This window comes from Cherax quadricarinatus, unplaced genomic scaffold (assembly GCF_038502225.1).
Source record: "Cherax quadricarinatus isolate ZL_2023a unplaced genomic scaffold, ASM3850222v1 Contig690, whole genome shotgun sequence".
NCBI lineage: Eukaryota > Metazoa > Arthropoda > Malacostraca > Decapoda > Parastacidae > Cherax > Cherax quadricarinatus.
Genome location: NW_027195716.1, coordinates 49,505 through 68,164, shown reverse-complemented (window position 1 = coordinate 68,164; position 18,660 = coordinate 49,505). Strand labels below are relative to the sequence as shown.

At 29.8% G+C, this 18,660-nt stretch overlaps 1 protein-coding gene across 1 annotated transcript; it reads right to left on the bottom strand.

The window, feature by feature from the left end:
* Positions 1 to 14,661: 14,661 nt before the first annotated feature.
* LOC138851466 (uncharacterized) lies at positions 14,662 to 18,152 on the bottom strand. Its single transcript, XM_070080622.1, has 3 exons — positions 17,979 to 18,152; positions 15,728 to 17,869; positions 14,662 to 15,575 (listed from the first exon to the last, which is right to left on the bottom strand). The coding sequence occupies exons 1-3, from the start codon at positions 18,150 to 18,152 to the stop codon at positions 14,697 to 14,699; spliced, it is 3,195 nt and encodes a 1,064-aa protein (XP_069936723.1). The 3' UTR covers positions 14,662 to 14,696.
* Positions 18,153 to 18,660: the final 508 nt, after the last annotated feature.

Genomic DNA, 18,660 nt, shown 5'->3' with positions numbered 1-18,660 from the left:
TATATATCTTCGATATTCTGGTGTATTAATAATTGCACTAAAAACTGTAAGAGAATCAAATAATAGCACAAACCTAAGGGGAATTCAATAATAGATGTATCTTTGACATTATGGTGTAAATTTCTATTTTCATGTTTTAACTCTTTTTCCATGTACGTTAAAGTTGCTTGAATACAATGTTGAAGATTAAAGAAAGGCTGTCCAGTCTGCTCAAGCTTTTGTTGAAGAGTAGCTCTCACTTTATCTTGTGGAAATCCCATGGAAATAACTTTACATATAATATCCAACTCCATTAGAGTATTTAAATCAATTTCACTAATAACATTTTTAACTGCTGGTACAGACAAATCATTACTAGGAACTACAGGAGGTTTTCTTTCTTGTTGAGCCTGTAAAAAAAAAATAATAATAGATATTCCCTTTTTTCAGTATTAGTATAATCTATAGTTTAGTCAACAAAAATTTCAATTATACAAAATACACTTTTCTACCTTATCAATAAAGTCTTGTCCTTTTGTCAAAAGCAAGAAGTTACACTCTGGATACCAGCGTGCATGTTCAATCCAGGGCAGACCATTAGATTTCCAATTACGTATTCCATTTCCACAATGGAAACATCGCACATGATCACTTAGACCTGAATTAAAATCTAATGTGAAGCAATAATAGATAGAAATACTAAGCTAGTAAGTAATTACATTATAACATTTTTTCAAAGTTATTAAAACCTTATGTCCATAATAAAAATATCATTAATAACTTACCACAGTAAAAGAATCCTGCTTCTGCCAATTCTTCAGGTTTTTGTTTAACACCTTCGGGCCATTCAGCAAAACTTTTTATTCTATTCTCATATGTTAAATAGTCTGTTCGCTTAGGACCACTATGCTGAGGTAAACACAATGTATGCTTTAGAGATCCATCTTAAATTAAATAAAACATACATTAAAAATATACATTAAGAATAAATAACAAAAAGGCACAATACCGTGACTGGAACGATACACAAATAACCCGCACATAAAAGAGAGAAGCTTACGACTTTGTCAGACTTTGTGAGACTTTGTCAATGGTCCAAGTCGGACCGAAACGTCGTCGTAAGCTTCTCTCTTTTATGTGCGGGTTATTTGTGTATACATTAAGAAAATATAATTATATGATTTTTTTTCTATTATTTTCAATAAATAGATAAATAATAATAATACTTACTAGAATGTGTACCACAGACATCTATTTCCATCATCTTTCTATTTTGCAATTTAGGAACAGATGATAGGGAATCAAATATTTCATCATATTTAATTGGAATATTTCCAACTGGCATTCCCCTTATAAATAGACAATTTGGAAAATGTTTTTCATGCTCTCTTCTAGTTGTATCACCTTCTTCCCACACTCCTACAATACCTCAACAAAAAACACAAGCACAATGATCATCTTTTCTAAGATAGTAAAATCCATCATGTGCTAAATCACTTGGGTTTAACCATTTTATAAGCCAATCTATAAAAGTTTCTAAATGCTCTTTTTCAAAATGCAAACTATAATAAGATGAAAATTTCTTTGATCCATTATTATTCATTTTGTATACTGTTTAAATCAATAATAATAATCTCTGATGAATATTTATAAAGCTATTGGAGGATCTTTTACCACAGATAAGAGGATGTTAACCATATAGTGTCGCGGGTGTGTGTGTTTTTTCCCACTCCACACTAATATTATATATAGTAATGTCATGAAGTTTTTTTTTACATATTCTGTCATTATAATTTTAAATGTAAAATAAATGAAGAATGTTTGAGACAAACTTTTTGATTTCATACAGCCAGTTTTGTTATTAAAAAATTAAAAAAAAAAATAATTCATATATTCTAGAAATTCAAATACCATAAAACTCATAGTTCATTTAGATTAAAGTATTACCATCATATAATATTCTTTCACACACAAAAAAAGTTTTACCAACATAGAATTTACTCATCTGGCAGTAGTTTAAAGTTCACAGGATGTTACTTCCTTTACAGTATAGGATGTAACATCCTGTTTCACTGATGTCTTTTTATATCAACTTATGATGACAAATACTGTCTCATTTTAGTTTGCTTTATATAATATCCATCTTCTCTGAGAGAATTAATTATTTCATTTCTGAAATTTTCTTCCCTCATTTAAAATACATCAAAGAACTTACACTTGAAGCAGAAGCATGTAATATTAACAGGGTGAAATGTAATAAACATTTCTCCTCTTCCATATTCAAAACATGTATTCAAAATATTTATTTTTATCGAAAGCAGCCTTCATCTCCACGAAAATATGTCTATCCTTATAAGCCATTCTGACAAGTAGTTGGTAAAAAATGGAATTGGTCTTAAGAGTAGCAGATGTGATACAGGTGGTTTACTTTTTCTAATTTCACCTTCCTTAATACTGTCCTTATCAATTAAGTGTTTTTCCCAGTCAAAAATTTTACGTTTAAATATATCCTGATGTTTAAGAACATTACCCACCAAGTAGTAAATGTCAGAAATTTATGATACTTCTTTTATAATAGACTTGAAGCATTTTTTGTTTCTGTATAGTCCAATAAGCTTCTATATTATCTGTTTGTATTTTTCAATACCATTGCCAAAATCTTCCAATAAAATTTAAAATATTTTTAACGTAACACACTTTATTCTGATTAAAAAAAAAAAATAATAGTTCAATAACATTATTGTACAGATTGAGATGACTAACAGGATGTAGAATTAGAGGGTGTTAGCTGGTTATTAACAATTTTATATTTATAAAAATTTTCACTTTTTTATAGTTTACCATTACAAAATATTACAAATATTTTATCATCATAGAATATTTTTTATATATCATAAAATATTTTACCACTATACACAAAAACACAAAATTTTTACCATAGAAATTTCTTTACTAAATGAAGAAATCAACAATGACATGATGTTATTTTTATATCTTCTTTAAAAAAAATCGTTCAGAATGTTTTATTTTAAAAATTTATATTCAAAGTTCTGAATTCTTTGAAACAAAAAATTAGATTCCATATACTGTAAATTTTTGATTGAATCTATTAATTCAGAAAAATAGTCTTCTTCCTCTACTGCCATCAGTAACTGATCTCTAACTCTTAGATCAAAATTACATCCAAAGTCACATTTTTTAGCTAACTTTTTCAAATCTTCGTATAAATCAATTAAGGATTCATCATATCTCTTCTTCCTTTTTTGTAAGTCTATCAAACTGTAATGATATTCTGGTTTCACTATATAATGATTTTTCAATTTTATTACCAAATCATTGTAACTCAGTGTTTGTGGTAATTGTGGTGTACACAAATAACCTAAAACGATATAAGTTTCTAAACCTATGCACATTAATAAGATGTTTCTCTTTTCATCATTATTGTCAATTTTCCAATGAATGAAGTGAATTTCTAATAAATTTAGCCATACTTCCAGATGAATTATATCTGGATTAAAAGGCTCTATTCTTTGTAGTAATTCAGTAGTCATATCGATTGTTGTCTATTAGGACAAAAAATGTCTTAAAAAACTGCATCTTGTGCATTTGCAATATAGAGCACTGTTGTTCATATAATTTCTTTTGATAGTTATTATACAATGCACTTTATATATGTCGTGCCGAATAGGCAGAACTTGTTATCTTTCTATATAAGACTGTTAGTTTAGTACTAAATTATTATAAGCTTATTTAAAATATATTTATTGTGTTAGGCTAAAAATCATAAAAAATATTTTACCAGCACAAAAGTTTTTTGATTCTAAAAAAAATATATTGATCATAAAAAATATATTACCATCATAGAAAAACTTTCTACTGTTTGTTATAAGCCACTGTTAAGAAACAGGATGTTATATCCTGTACTGCACAGGTGATCCTAAAAAAAAAATTATATGATCATAGAAAAATTTTCTACTGTTTTACATAATAAGTTACCAGTTTATGTATTAATACTCTGTCAAAGAATAATTATATATACGTAGTGGCACATATGAGAACCTATAAGGAGACCACGGGACAGATTTGGTGGGAGCCCTGATAACAGCTATCTACCCTTCTCCCTTAAGATCACCTTTTCAATCATTAGAAGACATGGTGATCAAGTTTTTAAAAGATTTGGATGGCGACTTCTGAATCATCACAAACTTCTAGCTAGATGTGGTGGCATCATAAATATAAAGTTTTTAAAAGATATGGGTGACGACTTCTGAATCATCATCAATATCAAGAATTTATATGAAAATGGCAGCTTCTTCTAATTTACCGGAAAACTTGAAACCTTATGATCCAAAAATAAGAGAAACATTTTGTTACTGTGTGTAGGCACAAGAACTTATAAAAGTTTAGGATTTTTATATGCACCAAAATTACCAAACACTTTCAGCTACAATGATCTGATAATAAAACTGAAAAATTATTATGTACTGAAACAAGAATATCATTACAGTTTGATGGACTTACAAACAAGAAAGAAAAGAAGTAATGAATCTTTGATGGATTTATATAAAGATTTGAGAAAGTTAGCCTGGAAATGTGACTTTGGTGAAAAAGATTTTGATCTAAGAGTCAGGGATCAGTTACTGATTGCAGTAAATGAAGAAGACTATTTCCCTGAATTAATGAATAATATAAAGAATATGAAAAATTTCAAATCTCAGTGGTTGTTTGAAAAAATTCTTAACTTTGAAATGAAAATGGAAATAAAAGATGTAATAAATTTATTTTAACTGATCATGCTTCACACTTATGACTACACACTAACTATGAAAGAATAGTTACTGTTTTATTTCACAAAATAATGTTTCAATAATTTTATTCATCATACAACTGATGTTCTGAATAAATAATATTTAAAATCTACCTTTTTTTGTGTAATATTAAATTGAATTAAACTTGTATTAGTAAAAATATCAAAATTTCTGATTTTGATTTTAAATGTAATTCCTTACATTTATATAAAGTTAAAGAAGGCCTCGATTGACTAATAGGAGATCGAGGAGCATAGGTGAATATTTCATTAGCTTCACTATAATCAATGAACTGAGTTAGACTCTGAGTTAGAATGGGGGGAAGAATTTCTGGGTAGATTAGTTTCAATTGGTCCTGGTTGTCCCTGACGGTTAAGTGACACAGGAATTCTAGTGACAGTGGGCTATGCCATGAACTATCAGGAGACAGATAGATAGATCTTATAATATACTTGCATTCTTTTTTAAGTGATATAGTTATATTATTTTGTATATTTTTTAAATAGTTTCATCTTTGAATAAATTCATAATAATGTAATTTACTAAGAAAGTAGCATTAAAGGTAATGTACATAAATCCACTTACTCTTTCAGGTAGATATCTTAAAAAACATTCAGATTTTATTGCCACAAAAATATAACGACTATCATTGTAAACCACTCGTAAGATTAATACATATATATCTGAGTGAAAAGTATAATTTTCGAGAGGACCATTGTCATAATGATGAATTTCATCACATTTAATGTAATACAGACGATTCACTTTTTCTTTAACCACCCTGAATTTCTTCACTACTTCTTCTTTCCACATCTCGCTAGAAAAAGTAATACGATCTAAATAATCTTGATAGTCGAGAGCTTTACCCGCTAGTTTGTAAATGTCCGAGACTGTAGAAACTTCATCTACGTAAGACTTGAATGAAGGGATCGATGACATGATGACTACTGCTGCTGTTGCTACTTCTGCTATAGTCTGAATTATATTTTCTAATTTTTCCAGATTTAGCTAAAAATTTTCAGGGTTAAAAAAAAATAAACAACCTGTTATGAAGTAAACCTTTCTGTGCCAGTACAGGATGTTACTATATTTTTTTTTTTAGTATCACCAACACAGAATTCACTCTCATGTGTCCGTTGGGAACCTCCCTGTGCCAGTACAGGTTTCTCAACTTGACAAACATTATAATTTCTTTTTTAATTTTTTTTTATCATGTTAGGAACCTTCCTTGACAAACATTATAAAATTTTTTTACAATCATGTATTTTTTTTAGTATTATGTAAACTATTTTATCAACACGGAATTTAACATTGTTTCTAAATTTGATAAGCAGTTGAAATTTTTTTTTACTATCATATATTTTGTTTAGTATCATATTTTACCAACACAGAAGTCACTCTCCATGTGGCAATCCATAATATAAAATATTTTACCAATACAGAAGAGGATACATAAACAAACAAGTGTCTTTATCCTTTAATTGTGGGTTTACACAGGAAATTTTATAAATACAGTTGTATTATCACAAATTTTCAAGATTGCAAGTTATGCTTATTTGGTATGATACAAATCCACATGTGCATTATAAAGATAATGAAAATAGAAATAATAATTGTAGAACTGTAGAACTTCAGAGATAAGAGCTTGTAGATCGTGACATTAGTGTGGCCTAAATCTATTGTCACACACACAAATGTAACGATCTCTAAGTTCTGTTCTGATTTTTTTTTGTTTTCTGCACTTACTGTGAGATATATGTTGACCACCGATGATTTTTGAACCTATTATGAAACAGAGTTTGTAAATGGTAATTTTAGTTTCATCAATCATTGATAATCTCTATAACACAATAGATCCATAAACAAAGAAATATATTTGAAATTGATTCTTGTAGATTACACATAAACATCATTTACTTCACTAATATTGATGAATTCAGTCAAACTCTTTTTTAAAATAGGGGGAAAGGAAATAATATTATCTCCATTTCCATAGATGAGTTTCATCAGTTGGTCCTGGTTATTCCTGACAGTCAAGTGACACAGGAACTCCAGCGATGGTGGGTTACGCCATCAACTCACAGGAAACAGAAAAAAAGAGGGATCAAATTGCAGTATACAGTATTTGTCATCTTGAAGTGATCTGATTATATTTTCTTTAAGTTTTTCATTTTGGATCCACTTCATCATAATAACATTGACAAAAATATTGGCATCGTAAGTAAGGTACATGCACCCATTTATTTCATCATTATACAGATTTTTGAAAAAACATTTAGAAAATATTGCCACAAAAACATAACTACCATCATCATACGCCACTCGGAGAATTAATTCATATCTACCTCCGCTGTTAGAGTAATCTCCATCGTCATCGTCATTTTCACATGTACTCCAATCATGATATTGAATATCGTACAAACGATTCACTCTTTTTTCAGTCACTTTGAAATTTTTCAATTCTTCCTTTTCCCACACTTCCTTAGAAAAAATAATGCATTTCAGAGAATCCTGATAGTAGAGAGCATTGCCCGCTAGTTTGTAAATGTCCGAGACTGTCGAAACCTCGTTTGCCAAAGACTTGAAGGAAGAAATTGATGATGATGGTGATGGTGGTAATGACTGTTTCTTCTGCTGACGGAAGATTGGCAAAGTCTCGCTTGTAAGAGACTTGAAAGAGGAGGTTGATGGCAGTGACTGTTGTTCCTTCTGCTGATGATGAGAGATTGTCGAAATCTTCTTCTGCTTTTTCTGATACGAGACTGTCGAGACCTCATCTGTGAGAGATTTGACAAACATTATAAAAATTTTTTACAATCATGTATTTTTTTTAGTATTATGTAAACTATTTTATCAACACGGAATTTAACATTGTTTCTAAATTTGATAAGCAGTTGAAATTTTTTTTTACGATCATATATTTTGTTTAGTATCATATTTTACCAACACAGAAGTCACTCTCCATGTGGCAATCCATTTTATAAAATATTTTACCAATTCAGAAGAGGATACATAAACAAACAAGTGTCTTTATCCTTTAATTGTGGGTTTACACAGGAAATTTTATAAATACAGTTGTATTATCACAAATTTTCAAGATTGCAAGTTATGCTTATTTGGTATGATACAAATCCACATGTGCATTATAAAGATAATGAAAATAGAAATAATAATTGTAGAACTGTAGAACTTCAGAGATAAGAGCTTGTAGATCGTGACATTAGTGTGGCCTAAATCTATTGTCACACACACAAATGTAACGATCTCTAAGTTCTGTTCTGATTTTTTTTTGTTTTCTGCACTTACTGTGAGATATATGTAGACCACCGATGATTTTTGAACCTATTATGAAACAGAGTTTGTATATGGTAATTTTAGTTTCATCAATCATTTATAATCTCTATAACACAATAGATCCATAAACAAAGAAATATATTTGAAATTGATTCTTGTAGATTACACATAAACATCATTTACTTCACTAATATTGATGAATTCAGTCAAACTCTTTTTTAAAATAGGGGGAAAGGAAATAATATTATCTCCATTTCCATAGATGAGTTTCATCAGTTGGTCCTGGTTATTCTTGACAGTCAAGTGACACAGGAACTCCAGCGATGGTGGGTTACGCCATCAACTCACAGGAAACAGAAAAAAAGAGGGATCAAATTGCAGTATACAGTATTTGTCATCTTGAAGTGATCTGATTATATTTTCTTTAAGTTTTTCATTTTGGATCCACTTCATCATAATAACATTGACAAAAATATTGGCATCGTAAGTAAGGTACATGCACCCATTTATTTCATCATTATATACATTTTTGAAAAAACATTTAGAAAATATTGCCACAAAAACATAACTACCATCATCATACGCCACTCAGAGAATTAATTCATATCTACCTCCACTGCTAGAGTAATCTCCATCGTCATCGTCATTTTTACATGTACTCCAATCATGATATTGAATATAGTACAAACGATTCACTCTTTTTTCAGTCACTTTAAAATTTTTCAATTCTTCCTTTTCCCACACTTGCTTAAAAAGAATAGTGCGTTCCAAAGAATCCTGATAGTAGAGAGCATTGCCCGCTAGTTTGTAAATGTCCGAGACTGTCGAAACCTCGTTTGCCAAAGACTTGAAGGAAGAAATTGATGATGATGGTGATGGTGGTAATGACTGTTTCTTCTGCTGATGGAAGATTGGCAAAGTCTCGCTTGTAAGAGACTTGATAGAGGAGGTTGATGGCGGTGACTGTTGTTCCTTCTGCTGATGATGAGAGATTGTCGAAATCTTCTGCTTTTTCTGATACGAGACTGTCGAGACCTCATCTGTGAGAGATTTGAAGGAAGACGAAAAAGAGATATGCTTATGCATTCTGACGATTGTGTGTGTATTTTGTCTCGGTTACGAGCAGATATGAACTGAGTTATTGTCACCAGCTGTACCCCCAGTGAGCGTAGCAGTGAGCAATGACAGGGAAAACCCTAATACGCGCGCATTCCATTATATTATTTTTCAGACTATTAATACTTAACTCTCCCTCCCTTCTCATTTCCCTTTTTTACAAATTAGACACATGTGCAACTCTTGGGTATCTTTATTGAGGAAACGTTTCGCCACACAGTGGCTTCATCAGTCCATACAAAGGAGAATCTTGAAGAACAGGAGGAGAATGAGGTAATCAGTCCCTCAACCTTGAGTCGATGTGGTCAGTCCATCAATCTTTTCAAGATTGATGGACTGACCACATCGACTCAAGGTTGAGGGACTGATTACCTCATTCTCCTCCTGTTCTTCAAGATTCTCCTTTGTATGGACTGATGAAGCCACTGTGTGGCGAAACGTTTCCTCAATAAAGATACCCAAGAGTTGCACATGTGTCTAATTTATCAACATGTCGGTTCTCTGAACCATTCATCTACAATCCCTTTTTTACCCCCTTTTACATACACACCTCCTTACAGACTCTGTCAGAAACTCGATCGAGCCGAACTGAGACTCGTCGATTACTCTCTTCTCTTGGAAATCTTACAGGTATTTGGAAAAAGAATGGCAGAATCAAAAACCTACAGCAGTTCAGACGATGAAGAAAATTCCATTGATTCTAACAGTTCCAGTTACGACGATTCTGACGACGACGATGTAGTGACAGTAAAAGAATTCCATCAGAAGAAGAAAGAAGAACTTTTAGATACTGATCAAAAAGAAAGTTTGAAAAAACAAGGGAACAATGTGATAGAAGAGGTTTCAAATGAAGATATTATAGAACACAGTGAAGACATTTTTGGAAGCAGTTGTTTGGACAGAAGGATAGAAGAGGAGCCACTGGCCATCAGCAGCACCTTCACCACAACCACCAACACCACCACCAGCCAAGATGTGGCCACCAGCAGCACCACCAGCCATGATCAACCTTTGTTACAAAAAAGTAAAGAAAATCCTGGACCCCCTGGACCCTCAAATTCAGGAATAATGAGAGGAGGAAGCAGTTCGGCTAATGTGATGACATTAAAGAGAAGGATAAAAGATCAACAAAGAAAAAGACAAGGAATCAGTTCAGAGACATTTAAAAGAATGATGGAAAAGTTCAACAGGAATAATTTTCAACTTTTTGTAAATTTGTGTAATGTGAATATTGATTACTTAAAAATTGAAAGAAAAGAAGAAGAAAAACAGACTTTTTTTTAGTTTCACTGAAACTGCAAAATTTCAGTATTTTAGGAAAGTGTTATGATGATGATGACTGTGATAATCTAAAAAAGAATTGGTTGATGGTATTTAAGTTATGTGATGTCCCCTTTGCATGGTTATTATTATTATTAAATATTCCCCGGTATTCTCCCGGCCCGGGCCTTTTCCAAGTGGTGGCCCGGCCTTGGCTCCCTCTCTAGGGAGTGTCTGAGACCTAAGTCTCCCATGGGAGGAGGCACAAGTACCTCCTCATCTTTGGGACTAACTGTCCCCAGGCCTAGCCACAAGCTAGGCCTCTCTGGTCTGCCATCCCCGCCACAAGGGGGCAAATGGGAATGACAGTCTTATGAGCTAAAGGCTCGGGCTCAGGCACCTACCCTACCCTAGAAAGGTTAGGCATGGTGTCGATCCTTTGCATGGTCCAACAAATGGATACCAAATATGAAAAAATCTAAATTTATCATCAGCATAGAAGGAAACTTTGGAAGTGGAAAATCAACTCTTTTGAAGTACCTGGCTAATAAGAAGTTTCATAATGCTCAATTTTTTTATGAAAAAAATGAAGGTATTCTGTTAAATATGGAAAATAATGATCAGTGTTATCTCTTTGAAAGCCAGAGACAATTAAAAATGGCAAATAATCATGCTGAAACCATGTCCTCCTCCTCCTCTTCCACTTCCAATGTCAAACTCATGGAAAGATCCATTCACAGTGCCTATTTTTGTTTAATGGAAAGTTTGTATAATACAGGAAATATAACTGAACCAGCACATATTACTTATCAGGAGTATTACAAGACACTTACTAATTCAATTGATTGTAAAATTGATTTAATAATTTATCTCAGAACTGATCCTGAATTGGCTTATGAAAGGACACATAATAATTCTTTAAATAAAATAATACCATCATTAAATGTTTTTTATGAGATTAACAAACAATATGAAAATTGGATTTGTCAAAATAAATTAACTGCTCCAGTAATAATTCTTGATGCTAATAATAATGATAGAGTTATAATGAATGAAAAATATAAGTTAATTGCAGACTTTCTTATCTATTAGTAGATTTACTGTGGTAACTGAGTATCATTATATTCACTGGATGGCTAAAAGTATCAGTTAGTAACTAATTGATATACAATATATTATATATATTTTCTCTTCCAACAGAAATTGAAGACAATAAAAGAAGTCAACGAGTGAAAAAAAACCACCATGTCAAATATTAATTATATAACACCCACTACATTTAGAAGTTTAGATGATTTTGAAATACAGTGGAAAGATTCGTATGAAATAATCAGTGACCCAATGAAAGATATGATTCCTGTTTCTATTGAAAATTTGCCAAATAAACTATTTAGTGTTGAAGAAAGTGTTGTAACTTTACTTTTAAAATATATGAAAGAAGAAACTGAATGTACTGTTAACTGGAAATATCTAGTAAATTGTATGGAAAAAAATGTAGCTCCTGGAGAAATATCTTTGCATCTTCCCATATTTTGGGAACTTCCAGCTGAAATTACATCATTAATAAATTTGCAATTTTTTAAGAATTACATGAAGATAACTGAACTCATTGCAGGTTTTTTATACTGGAATATTGCAACTATAAAGGACAAAATAAATCACATTAAAGAATTGGCTATAAGCCAATTCAGATTCTACAAAGCTCATGAACTTTATTCTTATTCATTATTAATAAACAAATCAAAAACTAGAGAAATAGTTAAAATATGAAAGTTTACCATTAAAACCTACAAATGACATCTTCCTTGAAAACGATATTTTTATAAAAAAAATAATATGATTAATGAAGTAAATGAAGAATGGGCTAAAATTATATCACCATTTGAGCCACCAGAGCTTCTAGAACAACAAGAGGAAGATGATGAAGAGACAGATACAATACCTTTTGATGAGGAAGAATAAAATATAAAACAAAAAGTGGCAGATACAACAATAGAGGAAGAGGAAAATGAAAAGGAACTTCTAGATATATTAGAGATAGATACAACTTTTGAACTATCAGAGAAAGATCTAGAGATAAATTCTTCAGAGAGAATAAGTTCATCAGCTTGGAGTCCAACATCTACATCTATTGAGTCTTCTGATTGTGTATCATCACTATACATTGAATTTGATGAGACTGATGATTTATGTAAACCTCTAGAAAAGGAGGATATATGTAATGAATTGGAATTTCCAATAAAAAAGCTGAATAAAAATAAATTAAAACAGAAAATTTAAAAAAAATCATCATCAATAAGGAATCCAAGGAATCCATACATTTCCTTAAAATGTAATTCATATATTTTAAAATTAAGGAAATATAGTAATATCAGAAGAAGCATATATCGGTAAAAGTATGTAAATTTGAAAAAAGTGCTTTTTATAAAATTTTAGTAAATAAATTTAAATATAATATTTTGAACCTAATCTGATATTATTTGTATTAATAATTTAATTAATCAATAATAAATTTTATAAATATTTAGAAATTTTATTAACCTTCAGGAAGATTAACTTATTAATTTAATTAATCAATAGTTTTTATCATTTATAAAGAATAAATTCAAAATTAATAATATAATGTCCACAAATAAACTTAACAATAATAATATCATTTTTATAAAGAAATAAATCTACACTTACCTTCTACTATTATTTAGATCTTTTTCTTAACTTGTATGGCTTTACTAGTAGTTTTTCCTTCTGCTTTCTTTTTACCTTTTTCTCTTGAATTATATTAACTTTAGTCCATTCCTCGTTTACAATCTCTATTAATGAATTCTCTTTCTCTAATGTTGGTTTTAATGGTAGAGATACTACTATTAATTTTTTCTGCTGTTGTCTTCTTATATTTGATAATGAATAAGAATAAAGAGATTTAGCTCTGTTAAATCCAAAATTTTCTACAGCCAATTGTTTAATTATATTTATTTTGTCTTTAACTCTCTTAATATTCCAATGTAAAGATCCTTCAACTATTTCTGTTACTTTCATATAAAATTTATGATGCTGTTCATTAATTAATGATGTAATTTCGATTGGGAGGTGACAAAATCTTGGAAGTTTCAAGTATCCTTCTCCAGGAGTCAAATTTTCTTTTATACAATCTGATAAATACTTCTGGGTAGTAGTACATTCCACAATTTCATTAATATATTTTGTAAATAGATTCACCCAAAATTCTAGGAAAATAATTATCATCAAGTAATCTTCACAACATTTTTTAATACATTTTATTTACATAGAAATTTACATAATATAATTATTTTTTCAATAAAAACAAATTTAGTACACACAGAATTATAAATTTTTACACATAAATTTTAGTAGATACAATTATAAATTTTTTTCAATAAGATTTTGTTTTTTAATCTCAGTTTCCAAATTACGAATTCTTTGCATGATTATCATGCCTGACATTGCCCATATTATACTTAAATAAAAAATCAATACCATTATTAATAGGTAAATATGTTCAACTGATGTACAAATATTTTCTTTCAATATTTCACAACTACCATCTTGAATTTCAGCATCAATAATTACAGGAAAATCTTTAATTTCTTTTGTTTTATAACTTTCATTAAAATTTGTTAAACACTCACAATTCTCATGTTCTAAATATTTAATAAATAACAATTTCTGATTCATACTAGGATGAGTTTTATTAGTAATCAAGCACATTTTAATTTTTCTTTCAATTTCATTTTTCATACTACAATAGGCATTATCACAAGGAGTTATATTATCATAACAACGTTTCAAAGGTAATGGTGATCCAATGTAAGAAGAGTTAATACTCATATTGAAGTGTTCATTCAATAATTCTTTAATGTAGGGCCACAATACATAAGTTTTCACCGGTCTACATATATTATTATCATTATCATTTTGCATACAAGTCCACTCTGTAAAAAAAAAAAAAAAAAAAAATTTTTTATGACAGCCACAATTATTATTATCAAATATAAAATCAAGCAGCAACTAACAAAAAAAAAACTATTACAATCTTTATACATACCTCCATTATTATTACCAAATAACAAAATCAAGATGATTAATAGCAACAACGACATAATGAAGAAGTTTATCTCTAAATGGTGGTTAATTCCTGTTACAGCTCTTTATATAACAAAATAGTGGGTAAATACAATTAGAATTTTTATTTACTTTTTTTTGTAGCTTTACATCATTTTTTTACATATATTGTTTTTGTATCATTTCTTTATATTTTGTTTGTAATTTTACAATATCATTCATCATAGGCATAATAGCTTGAACAGGAATAGGAGTTTTAAATGTACCATTCTCAAGAAATGAAAACACACTCTCAATATTGTCATAACAATGATTATATGTTGCTATATGTAATCCATGAACAAATATTTTATTGTCTTCCCGCCGACGCCGCTCTACTGATGCATGTTGATTATATTTCTTACTAGGTATTAGAAAGAAAGGACACTTTCTATTTTGACAAGCATTGTTTAAAAGACCAACATTAGTTCTATACTTATAGATATCTTCAAAAGTTGAATCTGTGATCATAACCTTGTATTTCAAAGTTTCTTCCACTCCGCATTTCAACGCCTCTTCCAAAATTTCATGTTTAGTCATTGGTTGAACAATTTCCTTATGAACTTCGTCATAGAAATTCAACCATATCTTGTCCAATTCTAATTTAACATCTTTAATTAAATTCTTATAAATTTCTGTCTTAACTTTAAAAGTTATCATGTCAATACTATGAGAATAATCAACCAATTCATGTAAGAGTCTCTCTCGAGATGACCTAAATTTCAAACCATGATTAATATATACAAACATGCTTTTCTCATCAAACAAATCTTCAATAACTTCTGTTTCTAGTCCAATTTCTTTAGCAAAAGTCTTTAAAGTATTCCAAGATAAATCACCAGCTAAAGCAACATTACGCAATTTTTCTCCTTTACTTACATCAACTTTTATTGATAAATTTTGTCTTTTTTCTATAAAAGAAAAAAAATTCAGAGTAATTATCTCCTCACTAAACTTTTGCCATTCTTCCAGACTATAAAAATCCTCCAAATGTAGTATCTTAGGAGGAAACTGCATCACTTTTTTCAGACTATAGAAATCCTCAAAAAGATATTTTTCTGCTTTTAAGTTATTCCTAACCTCATTTACAAAATTGTGAATAATATCCATCTTGTGGGAATCATTAAATTCTCCAAAAAAAAAAAATCCACAAAAGGGGTAGTAGATTCATAATGAGTCAAACAACGACCCATATATTCCACAAGCATAATCTTCATAAGATTATTAATATCTTCACATTTATCAGCAGGATTCTTCTTCTGTTGCTGATTTAAGTGAAGTATAAACATGGGTTTAATCAGTGTCTCACATTTCAAAGTTTTCGTTTCTACCTGAATAATGCTTTCTGTCATTAGTGCTTGAACAGCAACAATCTTAATATCATTATCATTATCATTTTTCTTAGAACTCTTTTTCAAAAAATTCCAGTAATTTCTGTACATTTTTTTATTTAGATACAAAGCTGCTGTTGCCTCTATACTTTTCATACGAGCATTTACAAACTCAGTTCTAGGCGTATTTGGATATTCAAATAATAGCCTTACCCATGTTACTCCCAATGCTGCCATGTGAATGTGAAAGTCCACAATGTGTGAATTTTTCAAGAGTGCAAAAGTTGCACACATTGCATACAGTTTAGTCTTAACTATGGGTTCCATAACTTTGGCAGCATCAGGTGAAAAAACTGGAACAATAGCATTGAAGAGTACATTTTCATTATTCCAATTTACTTCTACTGTTTTTTTATAATCATTTAATTTTGCAAAGTTCTCTATGGCTATTTGGCTCATAATATTATGAGGAGAACCTATTATATTACAAATACCATAAGACCAAGGATTAAGGAGTGAAGAATCTCTACTGGGAGCATACACTGGAATTCCAGTAATAGTAAAATTGTTCAAAAATTCGAATTTGTTCAAATCCATCATCATTTTAAAGTCTGGGTCCTGGAGGTCAGACACTGTAGATGCTAAAGTAATCCTACAACAATCTTCAGTCTTATTCATAATCTTCAAAATTTGAGATTTATGTTTTTCATAAACTTTCATAAATTCTATAAAGTCATCGCAATAATCTATGTCTCTGTGACCTTTTAATTTTAAAACTTTAGCTTCATATTTTCCTCCACCAACTGTAGTATACAAGATGCTTTTAGCTAGTTCTACTTCATTTTTGAACTTATTAATTGTCAATATGTCTCTGATTTTCTTAAAGAATGTCCTAAATTCCATTTCAGTAGTCTTAAGATCTTTGTTATGTAATCTTTTAATTCGTTCACAAATAGATGTTCCTAATATCTTAACTTTCTTCATTTCTTCAATTCTTGTATCAAATAATCTTTCCATCAATGGTAATGTATCTGGTGGAACTACTAATCCTGTCTTATAATTTTGAATCATTCTAGAATTCCACTGGCAAAATATTTCTTTTAGTGTATATATATCATCTATCTCACAAGGCTCTAGTTTAGTATGAAACTTGATTTTATCAGTTTGAAAAGAGAGAGATTTTAATTTCTCTGGTTCAAATGGAAAATATACCCATTCTTGGGTAAAGAAGATATTCTTTTCTTCATCTCCGGGTAGAGAAAATCCTGAAATTGATAATTTCAAATATTTAAAAGCTGTAGAATCAGAAATGGATATTACATTTTTCATCTGTTCATCTATTTCTATTTCTTCTTTAATCCAAAACAAAGAAGGAATATTTGAATTTCCATTATGTAGACGAGAACGAATACATATGCTATAATTTACAGGAAATTGTTTTCCTATTCCTAAAACAAAAACATTACACACTTTTCCATTAGGAACAGACATTTTTTCAATAACTTTAACTGGATCTGTTTCATCTGTATTATGAATACCATCTGTTATCAGAAATACTCTGATATTCCTTTCTTGACATTCATGAATTTCCCTTAAAATAGTTTCTAATGCACCAGTCAAATTAGTTCCATTAAGATCAAAATCTTTCTCTTCAATTGTTATATTTGATCTTTGTAATGTAATTAAAGTTGAGAATGTAAAAAGATTTGATCTACCAATCAAAAAAGGTGCCACATAAGTATTCCACGATTTAATTATTGGTGTCTTATAATATATCATTGATCCAGATGTATCTATCATAATGATATTATATGAAGAATCAGATGATTGACTTCTTATTGGTATACAAGAATCAGATGATTGACTTCTTATTGGTATACAAGAATCAGATGATTGACTTCTTATTGGTATACACGATGGCATCTTCAGTACTGAGTGTAGTTTTTCTTCTCTCTCATCAATCTAAAAAATAAAAATCTGATATAAAAGATGTAATTTAACTAAATTTTTACTAATTTAGAAACTATAATATTATATATTTTAACTAAATTTCTATTAGTTTATAACTTACCTTTTCTTTTAAAATATAGAGAACCGCATCAGTCTCCAGTTGTCCATAGTTTTCAATTTCCAATAATGAATCATTATCGGATACTTGCAGTGGTAACAATTCTTGTTTTTGTGCATTTTCCAATCTTTGAACATTTTCATCTTCTTCTTCTTTAAATCTTTTATTAGAATTCATCTCAGTAAAATACAACACATTACGTGGTTAAGGTTAAATGTAATGGTCACAGAGAGTCAATAGCACAGGGACTTCAGCGATGGTGGTGATGGTGGTGACTACTGAGACTTCATGAATCCTTTGGATCCTTTATATAGACTTTGGATCCTTTATATATTATTCCATTTGGCAGTAGTCTTAGGAAACCCCCTGTGCAGTATAAGGGATGTAAAATCCTGTTTCTCAACTTAGAAAATTTTTCTAATATTTTACCAATACAGAATTAACTTTGTTATTATTGTTTTTTCTATTACATTTTTTTTTCATTTTTTATTTAAATCTGTGTATATAAAATTTATATTTATGTCTGAAAGTCGTTTTAAAATAATTACACATAAAAGAAAAAGAAACAACATTGTCTAGGTGTAGACTGCATTTTGACTTAAATCTATGTTCATAATATAGATAACTTTATTTGAAATTTTTTTTTACACATAAAAGGTCAATTTTTTCTAGATTTTTATGGACA